Source organism: Aquila chrysaetos, chromosome Z, assembly GCF_900496995.4.
Source record: "Aquila chrysaetos chrysaetos chromosome Z, bAquChr1.4, whole genome shotgun sequence".
Taxonomy (NCBI): domain Eukaryota; kingdom Metazoa; phylum Chordata; class Aves; order Accipitriformes; family Accipitridae; genus Aquila; species Aquila chrysaetos.
Genome location: NC_044030.1, coordinates 33,571,463 through 33,599,382, shown reverse-complemented (window position 1 = coordinate 33,599,382; position 27,920 = coordinate 33,571,463). Strand labels below are relative to the sequence as shown.

General features: G+C 40.9%; 1 protein-coding gene, 1 long non-coding RNA gene and 1 pseudogene across 2 annotated transcripts in view; 1 reads left to right on the top strand and 2 right to left on the bottom strand.

The window, feature by feature from the left end:
* The window catches only part of LOC115337281, a 60,751-nt gene extending 55,949 nt beyond the window's left edge, over nucleotides 1-4,802 (bottom strand). Inside the window, exon 1 of the long non-coding RNA XR_003922072.2 lies at nucleotides 199-4,802. This is a non-coding gene — a long non-coding RNA (uncharacterized LOC115337281). The remainder of the gene's footprint in view (nucleotides 1-198) is intronic.
* On the top strand, nucleotides 1,524-1,665 carry LOC115337524 (annotated as a pseudogene).
* Nucleotides 4,803-11,655: 6,853 nt separating the features above from the next.
* TMEM38B (transmembrane protein 38B) lies at nucleotides 11,656-27,237 on the bottom strand. Its single transcript, XM_030005355.2, has 6 exons — nucleotides 27,021-27,237; nucleotides 20,624-20,780; nucleotides 17,360-17,544; nucleotides 16,202-16,289; nucleotides 14,026-14,143; nucleotides 11,656-12,412 (listed from the first exon to the last, which is right to left on the bottom strand). The coding sequence occupies exons 1-6, from the start codon at nucleotides 27,124-27,126 to the stop codon at nucleotides 12,203-12,205; spliced, it is 864 nt and encodes a 287-aa protein (XP_029861215.1). The 5' UTR covers nucleotides 27,127-27,237; the 3' UTR covers nucleotides 11,656-12,202.
* Nucleotides 27,238-27,920: the final 683 nt, after the last annotated feature.

The window sequence follows — 27,920 nt, the reverse complement described above, 5'->3', positions numbered from 1 at the left end:
GACCCATGGCTTTTCACTGTTCATAGCCAGGCCAGCCTTGATGTTCAGCTAATGCTAAACACAGCTCCCAGCCCTGACTCCATAGGAAGACAGTGCCCAGATTTTATAGCTGTTCATATCATACAAATCACAGTTCTGACAACCATTAGGTAATACCATTGAGTGGCGCACCATGGAGCAAAGAATAAGAAAACTCACCTTCTTCTGCTGCAGATGTTCCTTCTGGTTGCTGATGCTTCACTACCAAGGTAGAAGCTCAGCACTGCATCCATACCAGTTTCAACACTTTTTCCATTTTGCTTTGTCTTTCAAGAGTGTTTGTGTTTCCATAACACCAACTATAAGGCAGGTAAACAAACGCTTTTCCCACTTGCTTGAGATGCTCTGTTCTTATAAAATGAGAAGTAGAATGGCATGAGTTCTTACAAGTTAAAAAAATCAATACCCTCTCACTATTAATAGCACTATGTGATAGGCTTAAACAGGTACTTTTAGCATCAGCTTAACATTGGAAGGGAAAAAGGACAGGACTGCTGTAAATAAGACTAAATCACTTCTTTTTTTTTTATTTTTTTATTTTTTCAGCCTGAAGCTTTTTGAGGCCCTCCAACATGAGAACAATGCTGATTTTAATGTGGCTTACATCAGAAAATAACAGAACCTCTTTTATGACCAGAATATTGAAATAAAACTCTTACCTGCAACCTGAACAATCAAGCAAGTCATCATATAACCTACCGCATGACCACAACCTGAAGAGGTAAGAATTTTTCTCCCCACGACCCAAGATTTCAAAATACTGTATTATCACAGAAAATTTCCAGCTGCAGTATGATGATTCTTTCAAAAACATATTTGTCTTGAAAAAACAAAATGGATGCACTTTACACACAGAGCAGATATTTGCTGAAAATTTTCATTAAGCTCAGAATCTGCTTTCTGAATGAGATGACAGCTTCAAAGAAAATTTTCCGTCAATACCTAAGCAAATAGATAGAATGCAGCTGAGGAAATTACTTTCTCCCCAAAACTCTTCATTTTGTTTAAGGTTTTTACCATTTTCCCATGATGAATTAAACATCGTTTTTCCATAAGTAATAATACTTCTAATTAAAATCAAGGGGAAATAATTTTCACAAAACAAAATCCCTTTTTTTAAAGAAATCCACTTTTATTGGCTTTCTTTACTACCCAGAGTTATAAACAATTTCCACCAATATAGTTTTCTTCCAAAAATATGTTTCCTTTCAGTCAAACCCACTTTCAGCTGGAAAAAAGCCCTCAACAAAACAACCATACTCAATACTAACAGTAATAATTCAAGCATCTAGAATACCCTTTCACCTGGGCTCCTGAAAGTATTCTACAAATAACAGAATGAACTGTACAGAGGCAAAAGAATGACTTCTGTTTTATAAGGGAGGAAACACTAACAGAGCAAGGGCCCACTTTTCAGAAGCAAATATAAACATTACTACTGCAATACAGGATCAGCCCAACAGTCTGTCTAGCCCAGTAGCCTTTTGTTTCCCTGGTAGGGGAGACACCATGGTCATGGAAGGTGGGTTTTCTAGGGTGAAGCCAATCCTTCACACTCCAGATGTGCTGATCCCTGTAATTTCCCAGGAACCTCAGCTGCTTAATTTTTGGTAGGAGACTGTCTCCACCTTTCCCTGGCTAACATGATCTGCCAAGAGTAGGTGCCAATAGTACATACCCAGAGAAAATCTGAGAATAGGTCAGGCATGTACTATACAATGTACCCATAACACTCTTCCACCTTCTGACAAAACACTATGAGGCCTGCCTGAGTCAGAACTGGTATCTAATTGCTTTCCATTTCTAGCATTTCTACCTGAGGCAATGAGTTCCACAGCTTAATTATACATTGTGCAACTTAAGTAGTAGCTTTTTTTTCATTCGCTCAGGGTCCATTACCTACCAGTTTCACTTGAAGTTGCTGTATTATGTGAAAATCATTGCATGTGCATCAGGTTCAATTTTGATTTTACAGACCTTTGTGATAGCCAGTTCTCCTCTCTCCACTCTCTGTGACAAAGACAACCCATAATTTTTATAAGTTTCCTTGCTCTTTCGTTTCACCATAAATAAGACCTAGTAGCCGCACCAGTTTGATGCCCTCGGAGCAATGAGAAGCTCTGTATTGCCCACAGTAGAGGTGGTTAAATTCTGTGTTGCCTGACATGACTACTTTATCATGTACCAAGAAGCAAGGATGCATTTTACTAGTAGTATCTAGTTCAATGCCCTCATTTATTTTTTTCTGACGTTAATGAACTGCTCAAACATAATCCCACTCTTCTCCACATCATTTCAGCCTGGGTAAAAAAAATAATCAGCACTGTTTAAAGATACCAGAAGTGCATCTCATTAATAACTTGAAATGCCTGATCGCATTCTTGTAGTTCATGCTGCAAACATATCCCCAGGGGTCTTACCCAGCTTGACCTTCTTAATCATTGCTTTTTCTTACAGCATTGATGCTCTAATTTCATAGACATCCATATAGACCAGATACAGACTCAGAATCGCAGCATGTCACCTCTTAGATAAGCAACAATAAGGTTGTACTAGTGTTAGAACCATATTCCTAGTTCATTTCTGACAGCAGTCTGGGTTTCTTCCTCTTGACATAGTAATAGCATGCTGTATACCATTTCCAGGAGTTACTCCACTTTGTCCTAACTCCTTGTGTGCTTGCTTCAGCTTGGTCTGAAGCTCATTAACCTTGTGCTCCATTCAGTTTGCATTTGAGGACAAGAACACATACATAGCAATGCACAATTTGGAAATTTGTTTCCTGTGTCCATATACAGCAACTTCTCTCAATAGCAGTGCATGGGTTTGCTTTCTGAAATTTCTCTGCTTTTCTTAAGTATAGCCTTTTAGCACTAAATTTTTGTTGGTTTTTGGTAAACTCTTTAGCATTTGGCATCTATCTTCTTACTTAATAGATACTAGCATTGGAACATTTTTTTTAACAGCCTTTGTGTCTCAGCTTCTTCTAAACTCAATTATGATCCAGTTCCTGCCAAACTTACTCACATAAAGCTTCAGTTTGAAATAAGCAGGAGATTTAGGTAAAGATAAGGGAATGAAAAAATCATCCAACACATTTGATTTCTAAGGAACTATTCTTCCAGCTGCAAGACATCTGGATTACACTTGGGAGAAACAGATTCAGAAGAATCCAACCTGATCCTAAACTTTCTAATCCAGAAGGTCCAGTATAAAAAGAAAGCATATGTCTACTAGTCACAGGAGAGGATACCCAAATTATCAGAATGCAAGTCTACAGAACCATGCAACATTGCTTCAAAACTTGGATTCAAGTTTCACGATAACGTCATCAGGTCTCCTTTGCATATTATCAGACTCTGAAGCCTAAATTGATTTAAAAAACCCACGAACTCTATAGAAAAGGCTATTGTTAAAAAGGAATTCACTGCTGATCCTTCTTCCTGACATGCTGGTGCTTAGCGCTGCTGGTGGGGTCTGCTATGAACTGAACATATCACATGAGCTACCTCTCCTTGTTTTCAGCTGCTATACTGAATTAAAGGGGCCTAAAAATATATTGGATAATTGGATTGAAGCCAAAGAACAGGCCACAACTAATATAAAGGCAGCTGCTCAGAAAGATGGGTCTCTCTCCCATGCCCCATTCTTTCCCTTGGCTCAACTTGAAAATATTAAGTGAAGCGCTAAGCCTCTCTCCTGCTGTTTTAAGCTTTCATGAGCTAGAAAGCAAACACCAAAGAAAAATCACCTCCTTTGCAGGAGAACAGCTCACTTTGGGAGAGTCAGAACCAAGCTTTGGTGCATGATGGGTGACTGGTAGGCAAAGATAGCAAAGTTTTCATACAAGTAATGTTTGAACTACAGAAATTACTCCTGTGAGAGAGAAGTTGCCGTGAAACTGTACTCTCTTCAATACAAAACTAATTTCTTCATCTCGGATTTTTCTGACATTCTGCTATGACAAAAGAAGAACCATATAAATTCATGTCTTCAACTTGCTCAGCATAATCTTCTTGTTAAGTGCCTTAAAGGTATACTCAAATTCCACTGACAGACACTCAAAAATAGTTCCATGTAATTTCATAAACATCCCAGGACCATAAACGGATGTAATTTTCAGGAAAGAGAATGTGTGCCAAAGACCTTTGGACCAAAAAATCTTTCAGTGATTTTATTCCAAATTTGGCCCAAAAAAAGCCCAACAAAAAAAATTTTAAAAATCCACAAGACTATCTAATCTAGCCCGGATATTCAACTGTTTGATTGTGGTCTTCTTTTAAGGGAAGGAAAAAATCTGACCAAACTAAACGTGACTCTGATTGAGATGACTACCACGAGGAACAATTTGTATATAATTTATCATGGAAAAATATGCCAGGAAGCTTGATAAACTTTCAGCCAAAGACAACAAAGTGGATGCATCTTTCTTGATTTTAGGGTCCTTTTTTTAAGTTCCTTTCATAAGAATTACATGCCACTGGCACTATCAGCTTCTAGGGTCAGTAAGGCTGTCTCAACCACCTTGACAGCATGCTTCAACAACTTTGAAGAAACTTTTTTTCACAGAGTCAAAGAGTCATAGAATGGTTTGGCTGGAAGGGACCTTTAAAGGTCATCTATTCCAACCCCCCTGCAATGAGCAAGGACACCTTCAACTAGATCAGGTTGCTCAGACCCCCGTCGAACCTGACCTTGAAAGTTTCCAGGGATGGGCCATCTACCACCTCTCTGGGCAACCTGTCCAGTGTTTAACCACCCTCATTGTAAAAAAAATTCTCCTTATATCTAGTCTGAATCTACCCTCTTTTTGTTTAAAACCATTACCCCTTGTCCTATCACAATAGGCCCTACTAAAAAGTCTGTCCCCATCTTTCTTGGAAGACCACTTTAAGTACTGGAAGGCCTGCAATAAGGTCTCCCGTGAGCCTTCTCTTCTCCAGGTTGAACAACTCCAACTCTCTCAGCCTTTCCTCATAGGAGAGGTGTTCCAGCCATCTGATCATTTTTGTGGCCCTCCTCTGGACCCGCTCCAACAGGTCCATGTCTTTCCTGTGCTGAGGACTCCAGAGCTGGACGCAATACCCCAGGTGGGTCTCACCAGAGCAGAGTAGAGGGGCAGAATCACCTCCCTCGACCTGCTGGTCACGCTTCTTTTGGTGTAGCCCAGGATACAGTTGGCCTTCTGGGCTGCAAGTGCACAATGCCAGCTTATGTCCAGCTTTTCATCCACCAGTACCCCCAAGCACTTCTCAGCAGGGCTGCTCTCAATCCCTTCATCCCCCAGCTTGTATTGGTACTGGGGTTGCCTCCACCCAGATGCAGGACCTTGCACCTGGCCTTGTTGAACCTTACGAGGTTCACATGGGTCCACTTCTTGAGCTTGTCCAGGTCCCTCTTGATGGCATCCTGCCCCTCAGGCCCATCAACCACACCACTAAGCTTGGCATCACCTGCAAATTTGCTGACAGTGCACTCAATCCCACTGTCTATGTTGTTGATGAAGACATAAATGGTACTGGTCCCAGTACACCATAAAGACCCCTGAGGAACACCACTCATCATTGATCTCCATGTTGGACATATGCATGCGCCAGTTTACTAAATTTCGTTGCAGCAGTTTTTATTTGGTATGGTATTTTGATTATCATGTTCTACTTCTTGACTGTAGACAAAATGCACTCGCAGGTCAGTGTGCAATAGGCTGTTCTTGCCTGAGAATATTAATGTATTTCTTTATCAGTGTTCATATTTCTATCTGTTCCTTGCTGGACATTGTCAGATTTCACAAAAGGCATTTGACTGCTTAACAGGGCAGTTTTATCAAAACAAATGCAAATTACTATTTAGAACACATTTTTGATTCTCATCTTAGTGTCAATTGCTGCTTCTCTGTTCCTACTTTTTGTAAGACTTCAGTTAGACCTTAGAAATGAGGGCTCACCTTATGAATTAAGAGTATTCATTCTGACTAAAGCTTGCATTCACTGTCTAGATTGTTGGAAGATGATAAGATTGCAGCATGGCCCTTATGTTAAGTAAATTCAGATTCCTACAGAAAACAGATATTTGGAATTCTTGAACTGTGTCTTGCCTAATAACACACAGAAGAATCAAGCTGGAAATGAAGTCACTGTCTGTATGATATCCTTCTACCTCCACTTCTTTCCAATAAAATGAAATGGAGAAAATACAGAAGAGGAAAACAGAACACATTTATCATCTTTGGTTCTGTTCATGAATCACATCTTAAGGTATCTCTTTTTACAGAAATTGTGCATAGTTAATAGGAATGAAGACCCAGAAGAGCAACTGCATTAATCAGGAATAGGCCCATCCAGCCCAAGAACTGAGCTGATAAAACAATTCCTTCAAGCCTTAGTTTATATCAGCACAAGAGAACCACTTCTAATTTTACCAGGCTAATGACAAAACTGGATACAGCCAGCTAGTTCACATATGCAGTTCTGCTGAATCTGACATGCTTTACCAGAACAGAACAGTTACAAGGAACTCTTACCAATCTCACACAGAGTTTAGCAGAGATACAGAACTATCAGCATGAAAGCTAGGAAGTAATTGTTTATTTAAGGCATCCTGGACAGACTGTATTAAAGTCTCCTATAAAATTCAGGTTAACTGGTTATCTTTTTTGTATTATAAAAAAAACAGTTCTCAGAACACTTGCATGTAACTATTCAGTATGGGGCTCTTTTGAGCACCCATCCTTCCGAAGTTTGTGGGATCTTTAAACATGGTTTGTTTTCATGGTGCTTACAACAGGATTTCTTTCAGCATAACTTATGTTCTGTCTCACAACAGTATACATTTTTAGTGTGATGTACATTTCTCTTGTGGCGTTTAGACAAGAAAAACAACTTTTTTTTTTTTTTTAATAGTCACCTTTAAGTCCAAAATGAATACAAAACCATGTATTTTCCTTCAAATTGTAAACTTGTTAAAGAGTAAGTCTAAGCATATTTTCACATTTATTTGGGATAAAAGTAGCCAGTTATCATCCAGTATTTCACAGTTGTGCAATGTAGTTCCATACCACAATCCAATTCTGTATGGTTCTTGCGATCTAGTATACACAGTTACACCTTTTCAAAAAAACATCCAGAAGTTTTAAAAACCATGGACATACAACTTTTGCTGGTGTTGCTGAATAACTAGTTGATCATTAACTAGTTAGTTGCCAGCTTCAAGTTTATCCATACATCCATGATACCAAGCTACAAAAAACTGAGACACCATGCAAGTGAATAATCCAAGCATTTGTAACTGTACACTGAGTTTCAGTGTACAATGTCAGGAATATGATTGCTATTTTGTCCAAAAAGTTGGGGTTTGGGGTTTTGGGTTTTGTTTTGGTTTTTTTATTCTTCTCTGTTGAAGAAAATACTCATTTTAGCCCTCAAGGTACAGCACATTTGTTATAAACTTGGATTGCAAACTGAGGAGTTCAATGATTTTGGCCACTACCACAGAAATATGACTAGACAGGCACAAGAAATTTCTTGGGTAATTTTTCTTTTTTTTTCTCTAAGCACACCACTGGTGACAGTTTTTCTAAATTTAGATATGTACCTGGAACTAGAACTTTGTCTTTTCAAATCAGATGTCCCTCCATGTTCTCCTTGGCATCACTGCAAAAAGATTAACCTATCTCCTCTTGCTGAAGAATACCCTTCAAAGCAGTACTCTCTGAAAACAAATAATCTAATTCTGTAAAAGTAGTTTAATTTCTTCTAAAAATTGGCACATCAGTGAAAGATTCCTCTGAAAAGATTCTATTCTTATGAAATGTAACATCTCTAAAATGTCAAAGCTCTCAGTCCTGAAGCGTATGCCACTTAGAACTAACTGCTCCACATCATGTGCAAAAAAGAAGCAACAAGCAGGAAACAGCAGATTTCAGCAACACTAATACACAGTTCCAGTGCTTCTGATAGTATAGTCATAGAATCATAGAATCATTTAGGTTGGAAGGGACCTTTAAGATCACTGAGTCCAACCGTTAACCTAACACCGCCAAGTCCACCCTAAGCACAACATCTACGTGTCTTTTAAATATCTCCAGGGATGGTGACTTAACCACTTCCCTGGGCAGCCTGTTCCAGTGCTTGATAACCCTTTTGGTGAAGAAATTTTCCCTAATATCCCATCTAAACCTCCCCTGGCACAACTTGAGGCTGTTTCCTCTTGTCCTGTCGCTTGTTACTTGGGAAAAGAGACTGACACCCACCTCACTACAACCCCCCTTCAGTTAGTTGTAGAGAGCAATAAGGTCTCCCCTCAGACTCCTTTTCTCCAGGCTAAACAACCCCAGTTCCCTCAGCCACTCCTCCTAAGACTTGCACTCTAGACCCTTCACCAGCTTCGTTGCCCTTCTTTAGATACACTTCAGCACCTCAGTGTCTTTGTAGTGAGTGGCCCAAAACTGAACACAGCATTTGAGGTGCAGCCTCACCAGAGCTGAGTACAGGGGGACAATCACTTCCCTAGTCCTGCTGGCCACACTATTTCTGACGCAAGCCAGGACGCCGTTGGCCTTCTTGGCCACCTGGGCACACTGCTGGCTCATATTCAGCCAGCTGTCAACCAGCACCCCCAGGTCTTTTTCCACCGGGCAGCCTTCCAGCCACTCTTCCCCAAGCCTGCAGCGTTTCATGGGGTTGCTGTGACCCAAGTGCAGGACCCAGCACTTGGCCTTGAACCTCATACAGTTGGCCTCAGCCCACTGATCCAGCCTGTCCAGATTCCTCTGCAGAGCCTTCCTACCCTCATGCAGATCAATACTCCCGCCCAACTTGGTGTCATCTGCAAACTTACTGAGGGTGCACTCATCCAGATCATGGTAAGATACTAAACAGAACTGGCCCCAGTACTGAACCCTGGGGAACACCACTTGTGACCAGCCGCCAGCTGGATTTAACTCCATTCACCACAACTCTTTGGGCCAGGCCATCCAGCCAATTTTTCACCCAGCAAAGAGTACACCTGTCCAAGCCATGAGCAGCCAGTTTCTCCAGGACAATGCTGTGGGAAATGGTGTCAAAGGCTTTACTAATGTCTAGGTAAACAACATCCACAGCCTTTCCCTCATCCACTATGCAGGCCACCTTGTCATAGAAGGAGATCAGGTTAGTCAAGCAGAACCTGCCTTTCATAAACCCATACTAACTAGGCCTGATCACCTGGTTGTCCTGTATGTGCTGTGCGATGACACTCAAGATGATCTGCACCATAACCTTCCCTGGCACCGAGGTCAGACTGACAGACCTGTAGTTCCCCGGATCCTCCTTCTGGCCCTTCTTGTAGACGGGCATCACATTTGCTAACTTCCAGTCAACTGGGACCTCCCTGGTTAGCCAGGACTGCTGATAAATGATGCAAAGTGGCTTGGTGAGCACTTCTGCCAGCTCCCTCAGTACCCCTGGATGGATCCCATCTAGTCCCATAGACTTGGGTGTGTCTAAGTGCTGTAGAAGGTCAGTAACCATTTCCCCTTGGATTATGGGGGCTTCATTCTGCTCCCCTTCCCTATCTTCCAGCTAAGGGGACTGGGTACCTGGAGAACAACTGCTCTTACTATTAAAGATTGAGGCAAAGAAGACATCAAGTACCACAGCCTTTTCCTCATCCTTTGTCACTGTTTCCCCCTGCATCCAATAAAGGGTGGAGATTCTCCTTAGCCCTCCTGTTGTTCTGAACGTGTTTATAGAAACACTTTTTATTGTCTTTTATGGCAGTAGCCAGATTAAGTTCTAGTTGGGCTTTGGCCCTTCTAATTTTCTCCCTGCATAACCTCATGACATCTTTATAGCCCTCCTGAGTTGCCTGCTCCTTCTTGCAAAGGTCATAAACTCTCTTTTTTATCCTGAGTTCCAGCCAAAGCTCTCTGTTCAGCCAGGCCGGTCATCTTCCCAGCCAGCTTATCTTTTGGCACATATGGATGGCCCGATCCTGCACCTTTAAGATTTTCTTCTTGAAGAATGTTCAGCCTTCCTGGACTCCTTTGCCCTTCATACTGCCTCCCAAGCAACTCTGTCAACCAGTCCCCTAAACAGGCCAAAGTCTGCCCTCCAGAAGTCCAAGGTAGCAGTTTTGTTAACCCCCCTCCTTACTGCTCTAAGAATCAAAAACTATCATTTCATGACCAGTGTGCCCAAGATGGCCTCCAACCATCACATCACCCACAAGTCCTTCTCTGTTCACAAACCAGTCCAGAGGGGAGCCTTCCCTAGTTGGCTCACTCACCAGCTGTGTCAGGAAGTTATCTTCCACACAATCCAGGAACCTCCTGGACTGTTTCCTTTCCGCTGTATCGTATTTCCAGCAGACAGCTGGTAAGCTGAAGTCCCCCATAAGAACAAGTGCTAGCAACTGTGAGACTTCTCCCAGCTGCTTATAGAATATTTCATGTCCCTCTTCATCCTGGTTGGGTGTCTATAACAGACTCCCACTACAATATCTGCCTTGTTGGCCTTCCCCCTGATCCTTACCCATAAACACTTAGCCCTATCATCACCATCATCAAGCTCCAGACAGTCAAAACACTCCTTAATATACAGGGCTACCTACCCCACCACCTCTCCTTCCTTGCCTATCCTTCTGAAGAGTTTATAGCCATCCATTGCAGCACTCCAGTTGTGCAACTCACCCCACCATGTTTCTGTGATGGCAACTATACCATAGTTTTCCTGCTTCACAATGGCTTCCAGCTCCTCCTGTTCGTTGCCCATGCTGCATGCATTGGTGTAGATGCACTTCAGTTGGGCTACTTGATCCTGCCACCTTTTTTGGGGGAGAAGCCCTAATTCCTACATGACCATTCTCAGGCACTTCTGTGGTTTCTAAGACATCAATAATCCTTGCGTCTTTGCTGTTACATGGCTCTCCATCCCCTACCTCCACTGAGATGGCAGACTGAAGGAACTCACTAGCACACTGCTCCTCACACATTGGTATGCTGTCCCCAGGCTTATCTCTAGCAAGACTAGTGTTATCCCTTTCCCCCTTCAAATCCAGTTTAAAGCTCTTTCAATGAGCCCTGCTAACTCCTTTGCAAAAATCCTTTCCCCCCTTCAAGACGGGTGTACCCCATCTGTTGCCAGCAGGCCTGGTGTCACATAAACCGAGCCATGATCAGAAACCCCAAAATTCTACTGGTGACACCAGACTTCTTCCCCAATAGCACCAGAAGTAATTGCTATAAACTAGTGCTGGTGTTTATTAACAGCAGGCACAATAGGGTCAAACTCAAGAGAAACAAGGTAAATGTACTGCCCAGTATTCTTTTTTAAAGGGAAGTTTGGCTTTGAAAAAAAAAAAGTGTATGCTTGCATAAAAGTGCAGGCAGAGATGTCTAGTTCCAGTCAAACTAAAAGATAACTACAAGCCACATGTAAATCACCTATTTAAGATGAAAAACAGCTATATATCAAATGCTTGCAAATAAAGTGTCAAACAAAAATATTGAAATGTTTCTACTTGCTAACTGTAAAGTTTTTTTTAAAAGTGCCAGATAATTCACTCTTACTTTAAAAAATAGAAAAATATTAAAAATATTTACTTAAGTAAATGACAAAATCTAGACCAGTGCACTGTGAATTACAACAGTAATTCGGTTATTTTTCTAGTTAAAGGCATTAGTTTGGTACATTGTCACAGTTTTACAGTGCAATGTGATTAAGCCTTACTTAGATGATGACCTTCTTATTTGGGACATGCTACTGTGAACACTTGGCAGTGCAAATCCCTGCTATCTAAATGAAACATAAGAATTGGGGGGGGGGGAGGGGGGGGGGCGGGTAGGAAGAGGTGAAACAAGTGATAATATCAGAAAAAATAACAAAGCTGATTGTCACATTTTGAAACTATCTTTTTAGCATGTAAGCACTTAAAAGTTATGATAAATACAAAATTTAGTAAATTATAACCACTATAAAAATTTATAGTTTTTAACTTACAAATCCAACATGTGCATTTAGACATCTGAACAGTAGCTTACAAAACACATTCCGAAGGCAAACAACAACACAATAGCATACAGCCCTGTTCTCTCCTCACATGCATTTCTTTAAACAATTTTCTCAGCCAGCCTAATCTGAAATACAAACATCTTCAAAGGTTATGACCATCAAGGATTTTAAGCCACTTATTCTGTTTTCTTTGCCTGTCTTTTCTTAACACCATCATGGTGCTGTTCAGAAGAAGACCGGTCACAGACTGAAGAACCATTGGAAGATGCGGCACCTTCACCCTTCACTTTGTATGGTGTCTTTTGCAAGCCAAAGAACATATGGCCTAATGCAGCCTCAAAGGGAGCAAATGGAGAAGTTGCAGATCTTGTCGACATCATTGTTACCTATGAAGAACAAGGATCAAGTTACAATAAAAGTTTTAATGACTTCACAGCGATTAAAAACAAGTTCCAAGCTGAATGGATGTATGGCATTTCTAACTTTCTACATGAGCATGAGGCCATGCCACCATAAACAGAAATATGTTCATTTTAGCTTGACTTGATCAAAGAATGCTTTTCTTTCTGACCTACGCTCTTCACACAGCTATACGCAAACAATGTGCACAAAAACTTTCTATGTAAGTTTACTAAAATCATCTTAAGCGTAAACTACATTTAATGTCGTACAACTAAGGTGAAGAGCAACTTCTATGTGTAAGTTTTGTACCTTGCTCAAACTGAAAAACTGTAAACAGAGTGGCTACTACCATTTAAATTAAAAGAATGCAATGTGTAAGCACCTAAATCTATATGCACAGCCAGACTTCAGTTAGAATTCCAGACAGCCATACTCACTCCATAAAGTTGAGAGATTTAGGTGGAAATTCCTTAGAATACAAAACTTGGAATCAGGATAGAAAAAACTGTTTGGTAGATCCAGGTACTGCACAAGTTTATACTGCAAGAGTTTCTACAGTTTTCAGAGACATGAAAAGTTTCTATAACAAGACCCTACTACAGGACTATACCAGATTCACAACTGTTGTTTATTAGTAAGTGGATGCTCCAGTTCCTGACCATCAGTTTAAGAACTTATTCACTTCAGTGCAGCTTGACAGCCAGCTTCTGAAGACAGATGTAATTTCTCACTTCCAGAATAACATTCCTTTCCTTCTCCATTCCCAACATCCCCAGTTCAACCATGCCTTTATTGGTTTAGGCGGAGAATCATGACCATTAGTTTGAAGTTTTGGCTCCCTAAAGCAACTTCTCTAGTATTAAACTTGTCAGCTACTTTACAGAAAGAAAACTGGCAACCACCACTTTAAGACAGTCTCTAGTCTGTTCAACAGCAGCTCTAAAGCTCTTAAAAATCACCAAACTTCTAACATAGAGACTACACTTTCTTATTAACTAATAATCCTGAAGACAGACATCATCCTGGAAATGAACAAGACTGGAGGGATTAAAAGATTCAATAGAGAAGTAGTATCTATTTTATTATAAAAGTAGTTACAGCAACATCAAAGTGGTTTCAATACACTTTCTCTTCCCACCTAAACACTTACATTGTGAACACTTTGAGCTAGATGAGAACCTAGTTGGCTTGTTTTGCAAACCCATAGATGACTGCACAGGTACAAGGAAGGCATTAAGCAGCTAGCAAAAAGCAGAGAACAGGAGAGTTTCTTTCTACAAGCTTAAGCTTTGTTTGAGATTACGGACATACAAGCCTGGCATATCAACTGTTGCATGCCAAAATTCCTGATTTTTTTTTTTTTTTTTTTTTTTTTTTCCCCATACATTGAACAGTATCAGTAACAGAATAAGTCTTCTGTTCTGCTCATGTGTAGAAGACTAAACACAGGTTTAAGCCTTCCAGGAGCTGGCCTTCCCATCCAGAAGCACACATTCTAACTTGTGGTAGAATGTTTCAGGGCGTATTTTTTTGCTCTGAAAGAATAAAATAAAATATTTTCTGTTATTCAGTTATTGTAACACTTTCATATTCTTACCTTGGAGATCACAAGAAAGACAGTGTATAAAAACATGAGGTTGTGTCTTGTTATTGGCAAGTACTGGCTGTGTTGCAGGGTGAAAAGAACTGCTCCTATCAAAGTTACCTTCACAGGGCTGGAAATCAAACAAACAATATTAATTTCTCTCCTCTACAGTGAAAGCTGCCATGGCCTGGAAAGCAATAAATGTTCTGAGCTTGCAAAAGAATTATTTCTGAATAGAACTAATGAAAATTTGTGGTAACAGTGACATGGTCCAAAATGTAGCTGTAATTAAACTAAGACTTTCACTTTACATACTATTACTATGCTTTCTGTCCATAATATGGACAAGCTTGAAGTTAGCACTACTTTACACACCCAGCAAACTCGTATTTGACAAATCCTCCTCAGATCAATGCCTCTATTCAGACTCCATACGCCAGCTTGCTCCTCTTCTTCCTATTCCTATATATCTTACTGAAGAGTTAAATCACAAAGCTTGCACTACTCGGACTAGACTTAAAAATATGTTCCTCTCCTATACTCCAGGTGTTAGTTACTCCAAGGAGTTACTTAAGGTGTTGAAGAACAACCTAGTCCAAGTCTTGGTCCACTGTGACACTCCAGGAGTTGTAGGGTTCTAGTCAGCTTATTCTTGACTTGAGCCAGGCCTATGTTACCAGGTTTTGCCAACATAGCTGTGTTGACTTGAGACATGCAAAAATTTACATCTTCTATCTATCTTCATTGTGTTGGTAAATCCCTTGCTAGGTATGCAGTTAGAAAACAAGAGAACTTTGGTCAGTTATCTAAAGTCGTCTGAAGTGAGAGCACTAACATACTGGCAGAAAAATTCTGTGCTGCTCTTAATCTGCATCTACATGTGCCGTGTACAGGTGACATTCCTGTTATCACAGAGCATCTAGTGTAGACACATTCTTCACTGTCTTTTCAGTAACTCAGAGATTTACTGCATCAACTGCCTGCTCTGAAGCCCAAAAAACAACTCTGTATACCAGTATCTCATCCATTTGCAGCATGTTTTATCCATTTAACTCTGCAACTTACTTCTATTTAATATTCTTAAGCTTTATATATTAAAAAAAATTTTAAAAATCCTTCTTGAGTTACTTTGAGGCACATCCACCATAGAGAAGGAGAATATATGCAAGCGCTGTCAGTCAGTAAGCATTGCTATAGTGTTGCACCTCTAAGTACAGTGTTATTTGCGTTTACAGTGCTATTATTGACAGTGACCTCTTCCTTCTGGAATTCTGCTTTCAAGACTGCCACTGAGGCACTGACAGAGGGAGATAAAATCTAAATACCTGGAATTTCAGAAAAAGCCAACAACTAACATAAGCCATAAAAAGTTGAAATATTGCCAAAGGAAAGACTACAAATTTCTCTTCTTGTTCTGTTGCTAAGACTGGCTGCAAAAAAGCAAGATAAGTTTAAAAAAAGTAAAATTATTTCTAAAGACCTAAGAGTAACATAGGAAAGATGAAACAAATTTTAGGAAATTACCAGAGTGATCTTATCTTGACTTACAATAATAGCTTGTGGCTTTCTAGCCTGTCTCAATTCCATTTTACTGCACAGACTAAACCGGGAGCCATGTAATATTCCCATTCTTTGCTTCTGCAAGAGAAGTAACATTTCCTGTCTTGTGGTACATTTTTGCTATATTGAATAACCAATCTGCACCTTCTGAAATAATTCATATCTATGGAGGAAAACAGTACTGGCAGAGAAAGTAAAAGTGACAATGCTCAAAGGAAGCCATCTTAGTGATGCTCAGAACACGCACCAAAAATGCAGACTTCACTTGTATGCTTCTGGTACCACTGTCCTTTCATTTTGGGTAGAAGACCATGTCCCTGTAGGACAAATTGAGTCAATACTGCTTTCCAGCAACTTCCTACTGACTCAGTACTGCTTTCTGCCAAATAATTTTTGTTGACTTGTCTTCCCATTTGATGTTCTTGTCCTGCGAACCCAAAATTATTAAAAAAACTGCCAAAATTACCGAAGATCATCAACCAGTCTTTCACAAGATACACACCAAAACATTGAGTACAAACATGCCCTACAGCTTTTTTTTTTAATCTGAACCACTAAAAGCGAGTGTCAACACAAGGAGTGAGCAAACCAACAGTTAACATGTTGCAGTCTTTTTTTAAAAACTTACTAGGACATCTTCAGTAGTTCATTGGTTTCAGGTTTCCACACTCCTCTCACCAGCTGCTCAAAGTTGGAAATTAGTCCACCACCAGCTCCTGAAATTGCAGAGATTTACAATAAGGCTCCACTGACTGCTACCAGTACTCTGCAACCTATTATTGCTTCCAGCAAAACTCGTTACACCAAGTCCCAAATGTGGCACCCGAAGCTCAGACTTAAAGACACTAATCCAATCTTCTATATGTGCATGACTTGAGCAACTGACATGAAACCTCAGAGGTTTAGCTACTTAGTGAGAAGCTCATGTTTACCTTTATGTGATAGCATCTGAATTGATACACTCATCACTACAAACAAATGCCTGAATTGCCAAAGTAAATCTTCAGAGGCTTATATCATTCCATTCTTCATGTCATTGTGCAAGTACACAGAGTGTCTCTATAAACTACAAGGATCCTCCGCAAGAAAAGTGGATAAGTATTTTTACATTAAAAGAATACAAGACATAAGGACATGTTAGACACTCTGACCAATAAGACTGATCTGTATTACAACCTGGGAAAACAATATGTTAGATCATCACATTAACACATGTTGTTTCACAAAGCAGAACACAATCAAGCCAATAGAAACAAGAGCTGCACTACTACTTCCTGAAGTGGTTCTAACATGACTACAAATACAGCTGCTACAAGGGTAGCTTCCAGAGTCATACTCCAAACAACAGGTAGGCAAGAAGGTTCATTCCTGTGTTTAAAATCAGCCAATGGTTACAACCCAAAAAGCTAAGAAAAATAAGTTCTCTTCTTCAACTACATGCAAGGACAACAGGTCTGAGGAAATATGCTGTTGGAAAGTTTAGTAATAGCAGTGAAGCTACACGGGAGATCTAATTCTTTATTGCCATTAACTGCCCATCCTACAAGTCCTCACAAGACCTTCTGAAGGGATAAGATGAACTTCCCTCAAAGTCATTCAATGTCACCCTTAATCCAGGCAGAAAAACTGCTGCACAGGCTTTTCCCTTGAGGGGATAACAGACTGTATTAGGACTATCATATCCAGCACAGCAAGGAATGGTGCTACAGTTACGCTGAAGGGCTAGCAATTTAAATACCACTCCAAAACATCACAATCAATCAGAACGAGATGTTATGCATGTTACCTCTGGCCCAGCCCACAGCTACCATGACAAGCCAGGCATCTTTGAAGTGACTGTCTGCATGTGCAACACCAGCTGTTATCTTCCAAGTCCTAGTCACTTCTTTCATTCCTGCAACCAGAAGCCGAAGAGGCAGAAAGGCAAAGCACCGGTAGAATATGTCTTGTGGGCAGTAAAACACAAGATACCTGAAAATCATGAGAAAATCCATTAGCAACATTCAAAAATTTTTGCTAAAGAATTCATTTTCTAATAACCTTGAAAGGTATTTTTGGAATATGACTAGCAACGCATGATATACTACTGATAACTCACTGTCTTGTGTGGTAGACATATTGGAACAAATCTGAAACGCTTTTGAGCATGCTTGAGCTCTTGCACCAAAATGATCAAACTTTACTTGAAATTGTTCTTACTAACTCCCTGTCCCTGAGAAGAATCCATTAAAGTATATCAGAAACAGCTTTAAATTTTACCAACTGTTCTATAGCTTATATATCATGGTTTTATATTTCAAATTATTAAATTAATGTCTGACTGACTTTGTGTGGTTTGGTTTTTTGTGGGTTTCTTTTGTGTTGGGTCTTTTTTGGTTTTAGGGTCTTTTTTTTAATAGGATTACAACAGGGTGGTAAACTACATGCTGACACCATGCTTTCATACTGATAGGTACATGGAATTATATAACTTCAGCAAGAATGCCTCCAGTAGTTATTGTCATGCCAGATGAAATGCATAGCTATTTTCAAACACATTTGACATCTTAGTAACCACCAATTCTAGCTTTTCCAGCTTGCCAATTACAAGCAAATTTCTTTTTTCAAAGCATTAAAAGCACAGTACTCAAAATTTAAAAATACCTTTTATCAACTTGCTTTTAAAACAAAGTAAAGGTAAAGATGGCTAACAATGAAATCCTAAGCTGACAGTAAATTTTAAAAGATTATATTATGTGGTGTTTTATTGTATGTCTTCAATCATAAACAAAATTCAGTTCTTTCAGAGACATTCAAGGTCTCAAAAAAATAATCAATATTAAGTATCTAGATTATTTCAGCACAGGAATAAGAAAGTAACAGTTAAGTAAAAGCAGAGAAAGCCTTTAAAAGATGGGAAGGGTATTTTTTCATTTTCTTAAAAAAAAAAAAAAAAAGATACTTGCCTGTTAGTTTAGGCCTCTGAGCTCAACCCTGTCTACCAAGAATTTCTAAGGCTGTATCCTTCTCCTGTTTACTCAGGCTGCAATGCAGAGATGCACCTCTCATATCTAGTTCACTGCATTAGAACTACTAGCAAGCACCACAGCTAGGAAGAGACATGCCTCATGGCTAGAGAATAGAAATCAGGACAGCACTCAGGGTTTCGGGGGGTGTTTTTTGGAAAAAAAAAAGCTTATCCTTTACAGCAGAATGCCAGGAAGCTTCCTCCACAAAAATGCAAAGTTTAGCTGAAGTCCTGTCCTAGTTATATATTTTCTTTTTTGTGCAAAGGATACAGTACCTCACCACTGCAAACTTCTGAAGCTTCTTCTCTTCAAGACCTCTGAGAGTGGAGCATGCAATAGCCTATTTCTCACATACAAGAAAGTTATTGGAATTTACACTAATAGCTAACCACTGCTCTCGTGTTCAGTTTTAGCTTTACTTTTGACTACATTTAGTCTTCCTTTTTTCCCTATTGTAAAGTCAATTGCCTTTGTACACAACCAAGCTTCAGTTGATACAAAGATGTACAGAGAGCATGTATTTTAAATGGCTATTTGCAGTAGCCATTAAGCCATGTACTCAACAGACAACACTAACCAGAATCAATTTACTGTTGCAGAACGTGGGTTCAGGACCCTGAAGCACAGGTAACTGGATTGAACCCAGCATTGCAGTCCCACCAAGGCATTTTTGCCTGCCATTTCTGCTAGCAACACTTGCAAACAGCAGATGTCGCTGTCCTACAGACTATTTAGGAGCATTTCTCAGGCATAGCCCAACCCCTTCCATTTTTGTTTTATGTATGGCATGGGGAATTTCGTTTTGCTTGATTTGGGACCAAGATTTAAAGTCATTATACTCATGAAGAGAGAACTTTGTAAAACTCGAAGCTTAAAATGTTTCATAACGTTCATAGCTCCTCGTTAAAACCTCATTTTATTTGTGCACAGCAAATCACATTTGACCATGTTAAGTTCAACAGAAATCATGTTGTTTACCTGTACTCCTAACTGCTAGCATCTGTTAAAACAAGCAGTCATGTTGCCCGAATCAGACTAATATGAACCATAAGAAGATTCTATAAGCTTTGTTAATACTGCACTATTTATTACACATTATTCATTTCACCAATTTGCCTAAATGAAATGTCATCTTCCATTGCAACATGAAGACCAGAAGACTAATATATAGATATACATAGACAGATAGAAACACTTACCTCCATTTTAATGGATTTTCAATTATAAAACCTAAGGGGCTACAAGGAACAGATACTAAAAGATTTCAAGCAGATAACACTCTTCTAAGAGAGGAATTGAGATTTTTTTAATTCAAAAACCTACTGCTGCTCACAAATTATGTAAAGTTTGAGAGTTTCTTCAAAGATCACTTTCTGGAACAAAGAAACTCCACTGGAAGGCCACATTTATATGAAAATAACTCCAGTGCTTTTTTTTAAATTCCAAACCAGGCCAAATTGCTCCTCGTTCACATACCTGGCTTCCCATTCAGCTCTCTACTGTCTTCCACTACAATGCCCATCTATTTGGGAAAAGGCAAAATATAGGGAAAAAAAATTATGTCAGGAAGCAGAAACTAGGGAGGAAAGAAGATCTGTGTCTTAGATCCCCAATTACATAAAAGTTCAAAATCTCTACATCAGACAGGTTCTGGTCTTCCAAGTGCTACTGCTGAAAAACTAGACTGCATTTATGACTTACCTATACCCAGAAAAGCAGTAACTGAAGTCCACCTTATGCCAAAATAATGTTTTCAGCTATTTGACCAGAAACACTATAAAAATCTAAGGCAAGTCTAATCTAGTGACTGAGTATTTTGTTATACAACAGCCCATAAGAGTTGCTCTCTTACAAGCATTTTATTCCTATAGAACAAGATCATAACAGCTATTTTGCTGCAGTGACTTCCTGGATGAAGAGACAGCATCCAAATCCATAACATTTTTAAGTTAAGCTTCCGATTTACATGGAACCTTGATGGTATAATATCAGTTCACAAAGTATAGCTTCCTCAGAACCAGTACTCAATTGTGGCTGCTTACCAGACTGAAGATGCCAGTAGAATATTTGTGCCCTTTGCCAGAAATGCTGCTGGAGGTTCTGCAAGCATCAACGAAGATAAAACTGAACCACCAAAGCAATAAAGCATAGCACTAAACCAGCAGGCAACTGGACTTTGGACTGACACTTCCACAGCTCCTGAAACAAAGGGAAAAGATGCACGAATAGAAAGAAACATTCTAGAATCACATCATGTTTTAAAAGTCAGTATTTTTCAAATCATTCAGTCCAACATTGTTCCTTCAAGTAATGAAAAATCCTGCAGAAATCTGCAGGCTTTCACAGGAAGTCTTCAGAAATACAAATTTCAGAGTACACTGATGTAAGCATATGCTACCTAAATAAAAAAAATGGACATTGTGTTCTCTGAACATCTTTTGTGGGTTGGTTTATTATAACTATTTGGCTACCAAGAAGAAAAGCTTTCAGAGCATGGCTGAGAGGTCTCATTGTTAATAATCTGGCATAGATATACAGTTGCTTTCAAATTTGTATTAAAAAGACACAAGTGGCTTTGCTGACCTAGACAGGATTGGTATTGGTAGCTTTTGGGGGGTTGTTCTACAAATTCCATTTCTGCTTTTGAGTATTCATGAATTCAAGGTCACTGTTTTCCTTTTTCCTCATAACACCCTGCTAAGTGTGTTTGCTGACCAAAATGAAAGCAGTATCCGAAACAATTATTAAATAGTTTCATCTGCAATCCTGAACAGAGAAGAAAGGTTACCTGAAGCCATAATAATAAATTTAAGTTTCCCTTGTTATTAAAAGGCTTACAGTTTGGTCTATTTTGTTATCTTTAAAATGACCTATCCCTTTTAAATTGCAACTGAACTATGCCAAAAGAGTATTCAATATTAAAATATTATGCTGGAGGCAATGGGAAGCCTTAACCAGTTTCAGGCAGAAATCACACTTTATCAAAGCCAGAAATGTCCTCAAGTAGTTGACTATTTCCTTCCACTTCAGAAGTCTAATGTTGCCAAAGCTTCTCCTTTACACAGGTGCAGAGCTCTGTTTGCCCAAACTACTTTCATCTTCCATAGTCCAAAGGCTGAAGTTCACAAAAGCAGAGATGAAACCTAGTGTTTGCCCCAAAACGAAATTTGACATATGTTCCAAATTCAACTGAGAAGCTTTTGGTTCTTCAGGCACTTCTGTGGGAAAAGAAGCTTCTTACCCAAGATGAGAAACTCAAACATATAAAAGAGAATACAGCACTATCAATACAATTCACTTCATACAAGAGTATTAACAAGATTGTTCCAGTTTTAGTGCTGGCACAGCTATCACGTTTTGCAGCATTACCTAAATTCCTATGTAACAGCCAATTTATAAAAACGAGCACTCCTAAGTATTACAGAATATGTGAATATAAAATAACTTTTTTTTTTCTATTGTGCAATTTATTTTCCATACTGCAGTACCTGGTGCTCCAAGTTCGTTATGCTCAGCTTTGTTACTGCATATTACCACTTCTCCAAAGTAGCTATCAATTATGTTTGTGTGCATAAAATTAACAGGAGAAAATTCTAAAGCCTGCTAATGTTACCTAACAGCAAAAGTAAAAATATAAAGTGGGCCATTACATCCAGATCCCATATAACTGAATGTGGACCTATTTTCACCAACATATTTGAAAAGGATAAGACACTTGCAGAATATTAATGGTTTGTGCTAACTATATTGAGGTTTCCTCAATTTAAAAAAAAAAAAAAAAAATCTAAAAATGCTGACAGCCATTGCATTCAGAAAAAAATGCAAAATTTTATTAAGTAGACACTTACTGGTCCAAAAGAACCATAGTTGCTTCCTTCTCACATGTAATTATTCTCGTTTGATGACATAGCCGCATTACAAGTACTACTATATACCTACTTTAGCATGAAAGGACTGAATTCCTTTACTTGCAACAACAAGAGAATATCTTATCCCCATATTCTGCAGTACTCTCTCCCTGTTGAGTAACTCCACTAAATGCTGCTGTGGCATTATAGCACAAAGTGACCATATAGAGAAGAAATATAGCAAACTTTACAGGACAATAAGAAAACACAGCTAACAGAGGCAGCCAGTGTAAACCACGAAGGAATATTTGCTGTAACTGGGGAGTACTGCTCATAGATCAGCTGTTGCGTTACGCACAAGCTTTAACTCCTGTACAGATGTAATACAGGATGTAATCTGCACAGTAATCTGGTCTTGGAGGGAAACCAGTAACCAGATTGTGACAGGAGGTTCCACATGTGAGAACCATCGCCCTCCAGACCAGGTTAAAAAAAAAAAAAAAAAATAGACTTCAGACATCCACTGTCATGTGGGTGCACACCAACCTCTCTTTCATTAGCATGAAGCTTCTCACCTTGCATTAGCAGAGGAGTAATCATCTTAACATCCTACTGGTGGCCTTCATCAGAGTATCAAACTACCTCCTCCCTCCCCACAAAATGAAGCATGACTGAGAGCTAGCCCAACTGAAACTCAGCTGCTTCTTTACTTCACCAGGTGTTCAGTCAGATTACTAACATAACGAAAGGAAACCATTCCAGGTGCTGTGTCTTTCAATTTAACACACTGTATTTTATTTTTCACCCCCATGGACATTGACTGCAATTAATGAAACACAGCTAGTAACAACTAGTTTTAAGGAAAAAATGGAAGATTTTCATGTATCGGGTTTGAAAAGGTTTACATTGATTTCTACTGTACATTTGACTTGACTTCTAGTTCAACTTGCCTTCTCTCCTACATACTTTGTGAAAATTTTTTCATGATTTTTCACTTCCTATACTGAAGGCCAGATTAAAAAAAAAACTTTAAAAAAATTAAAATTCAATGAAAAGTTGGAGTTGTTCTAAAATTAGTTAGCTATCTGTTCTCTTTTTGAATCCATTCCCCTGTCTTTCAGCAGTCACCGCTTCTCCACTCTTTCTTTCCCTATCGACTAGCAGCAAGTGGTTTCCAGTTTTGAGGTCACATATAGGAATTACTATTATTATTACCAGATTAGCCTCTACGAGCAAGCTCCACAACAAAGCATGTCAATGTCTTCATTAAGCTATTACGTGTAAAAGGACAAGAGACTGGAAACTCTACTGGACTTCCAAGATTTTTCTGTTGGTCAACATTAGAATTTTCTTGGCTCAAACACCAGTATTTAACAATTCATACCTGCTTTCTAACAAGGAATATACCCAACATAGAAGGCAGAGACAAAAACCACTGATACTAATTTAAAGCTCATCTTACCATTGCTACCTAAACTATGACTGCAATATAACCTTTGAGAAAACAAACTCAATTTTAAGTGGGTCACATGTTTTTAAACAAGTGTTCATTTATATTTGTCCTCCGATGCATCCTGTAAAACATACAACCATGCAAAATATGATCTGCCAAAAGGCCACTAGTCCTGCCAATGGTATACTTCAGAAAGTAAAGTTTCAAAATGCAAGGATTATTGTTGAATACAGTTTTAAATGTTGTTTCTAGACAATAGTAATAAGAGAAACCTTGCCAGCAAACTATTTGTGTCAGTAAGATAAGATCTGCTTTAACCTTTCCAACATGTTCCAAAGAGGCAATCAGGAATACATTACCACATACACATCTAAAAAGCAAACCAGAAGGACTTGTAGAAGTTTTTCTAGCACCCCTATTCAACTATATATAATAACATCAATTAAGCTAAAGGATTTATAGTCAGATTTAATTTAGCAAAACTATGTCAAAAAACATTAGTTCTCTTCAAATCACCAGAATCATGTCCTAGAAAACTTGCAAGAACAAAACCAACACATTCCTTCCAAATATGACACATCCTCAACCCTCAACACCTCTTGCTGTCCCTCCATCCCAAGAAAATTGCCAGTTCTACAACTGACTGGAGTTACAAATAAGCAACTCCTAAGCAATCCCAAATGCACTAACCAAGGACTCTTAATTTAAAATATGTGGAAAGCAACATGTTAGTTGTCACTGCTGTAGTTTGCCAGCACTCACAAGCGAGCCAGAAAATCCAGCTAGCATTGGAAAAGTCCCAGTTAGTGTGCACCCATTCATGATACAAATACCCACACCAAATCTGATTTTAAGCGGGGGGGGGGGGGGGGGGGGGTGGTGGTGGTATTTTAATGAGACAGTAATCTGGGATAAAACAAACGTGGCTCTGATTTGACCACATACTTCTTATATCACCAGCCACTTAAGGTTACTCAGTTATTCCCCTGTGAAATATAGCTACTGCTTTAAGTTTCCAGAAAGAATATATAGTAATGCCTAGAGAATATTAATCAATGATAATATATCATCCTGAGTATTTCATAATGACTGCTATTTCAATGGAAAGCTTCAATTCAAACTGCTTGCAAGTGAGCAAAGACCAGCATGCAGTCACCTGAATTACAGTTGTTAATTCAAAGTATTAGAGCATACTCAAGAGTTCTGAACTTTCCAGCTATTAAGCTGAGAAGAAAAAAAAAATTATCGGCACAGATCTGACCAGACCTCTGAGAGTAATTCTACTGTCCAGAAGTGCTGTCTCACTAGAGCTATGCTGATGCTAGCAAAGTGGAGAGACTCCTCTCATCCTGGTCTTTTAGTATGTCCATTCCAGAGGAAAGTTTAAAGGTAGTGCATGGTAACATCAAATACCTTCAGAGAGAAAGTCCCTTTCTGAATGGAACAGTTATATTACACAATGCCACAAGTCAGCACCCAGAAACAATTTTAGCAGTAGTAACAACATTTGGTGAAGACGCTAGCATACATAAGCATTTTATATCAGTCTTCACAGTCTGCTAAGTGCACTTACTCAGCAGGAAGTAAAAATTCACCTCGACACATTTAGGAAGGGACCAAAGAACAAGCCCTCACTAAACAAACAGCACAGAGCCTTAAAAATGTGAAGCAAGCAGAAGCTCCCAAATCTGCACTATAATCCTGAAAGCCAGCTTAGCTCCCTACACAGTTACCAGCTCGGATGCACAGTTACTGTAACTGTCCAGACCCACACCACAAGTAGTTATTCTAAACATTAAAACAAAGCTAGCTTCTACATTTGTGACAACTAAAAACTAGGCTTGGGGTTAACAACCATAGCGCAAAAGATTTTCTAGAAAAGATCTTGTAGAGATTGAAGTGTCATTAGGTGTACTTATACAAAACCCAGAATGCTGTTACTGGGAGTGAAAAGCTTTCCTAATTTAATTTTACAATCTTTGGGTACAATGTGAAAAGTCAGTAGCACACAACCTGCCGGTTAGATTCCCAAGCTGTGCTTCCTAGAAGACAGAATTGCCTTAACAGCTTCCTGCATATCCAGGGTGTGTGAAGGATATAGCCCCACAAGTTGAGCAGCTCTCCTCTCGCCTCTCAGATGCAATACCTGACAGCAAGTCATTGGCCTACTATCTGCATTCCTTCTCTGCACGCATAAACCTAATTTCGGGGTGTTCGGCCCTCTTATTCTTGGGACTTTCAAAATCTTAAACTGCAAAAAGGTTTTCAGCAAAACTCCTGGCTTATTTCACCAGTGCCTCTAGTTCTGAGAGAGCAAGAAAAGTTCAGCTGGGCGCTTCCTACGTGCTTTCTGCAGTCAATTAGACACCACTCATTGACTGACGGACTAATACAGACTGCAGATAATCTTACTTGCACGCTTACAGACTAACAGAGAGCATCTGGATTTTGATGCAAGAACAGCAGCCGGCAGGGGCACGCCGCTGCCAGCTGAGCCCCCCCAGCACCCGGCCGCGGGTCTCCGCAACGCTCCGGCGGGAAAGCCGAAACTTGCGCTGAAGGGGCTCCCGCCTCAGAGGCCACCCGCAGCGCTGACAAACCTCTCGCTACACCAAACGAAACACGAGCCACCTGAGAGTTTGTGGGAGGACGGACAGGAACTGAGGTTTCGCTACGCGCCGTCACTAAAAATAAAATCCCAAAGTGGTGAAAAAAAACCCAACCAACACTTCCTACCATTTTGCAGGCGGAGCGAAAAGACCCCGCAGGTTCTCCCACACCCCAACCCGGGTGAGACACCTGCGGCTCCCGCAGAGACCCAGCGGCAAAGCCCGGGCAAACGCAGGTCACCCCGGGCACCGCTCGGCACCCGCCGGCCCAGCCCCGCTGCCGGCACCCCGGCTCTCCTCAGGCACCCCCCGCCATCTTGAGCGGCGGACACCCTTGCCCAGCCGGGGCTGGGGCGGCCGGCGCAGGGGGCTCCCCGGCACCCGCCTCTGGCCTGGCCCGGCTGGGGGACGGGGAACACGGTGCGTGGGATGCGGGGGAACGCGGTGGGAGACACGGGGAAACACGGGGGGACGACAGGGGAACACGGGGGGGGCGCTCCGTCCCGCCCCGCCAACCGCCCCCGCTCACCCCGCTGCTCCTTCAGCGCCATGACGGAAGCCACATAGTGCGCCAGGTCGAAGAAGGGGAACATAGGCAGCCGCGAGAAGAGCAGCGGCACCTGCCACAGCTCCATGGCCGGGCGGCGGCGGCGGCAGGACGGAGGACCGGGGAGCGACTGCCCAGCACAGCTGCACTGGCGGCGGCGGGCACCCCAAGAAAAACTTGGCCCCTGCCGGCCGCCGTCAGCGGGGCGGGGCCGGGGCGGGGCGGCTGGCTCCCTTCAGTCAGTCGCCGGCCGGTGCCGGGGAGATGCGGCCGCTCTTCGCGGCGGCTGTAGCTCGCAGGGCTTGGCGTGCTTGTCCTCATGCGCTGCCTGGCTCCGTTGCCCCGGCCGAGCTCGGCCAGGCACTCCCCGGGTCCTGCGGGGCGTTCCCGCCACCCGACCTACTCGGGGGCCGTCCCGGCTAACCCCCGCAAGCCGCCTCGGGCCGCAGCCGTGCCGTTCCCGGTGGATGGGAGCAGGCTGTGCTTGCGGGCGGGGGGACCGGCCGCTTCCCGGGGGGCCGGCCCCAGCCCCGGCCCCGGCTGCCGCCAGGCGTTCCCCTGGACGCGTTTCCCTGCGGCTCGTCCTGGCAGCCGTGAGCACGGCGGGCGGCTGATTCCCTTCGCCTTGACAGCCCTGGTTTGCCTGTCTGAGCATGAAACGTCTCTACCGGATGTTTTGTTTGCCTTTTTTTACAAAACCGTGGTAGGCCTGGTTCGTGATCGGCTTGAGACTGGTTGTGGCCCCCAGAGCTTTTTGTACCCTTGTGCTTATTCTTTGTCATACACCGCTGGAGCTGGCTGTTCCTATGTGCGGGTCGCTATACTTCCCAGGTGTGAGTGTGATACCTTAACTGTAAGCCTTTTTTCTTTCTTGCTCCACCC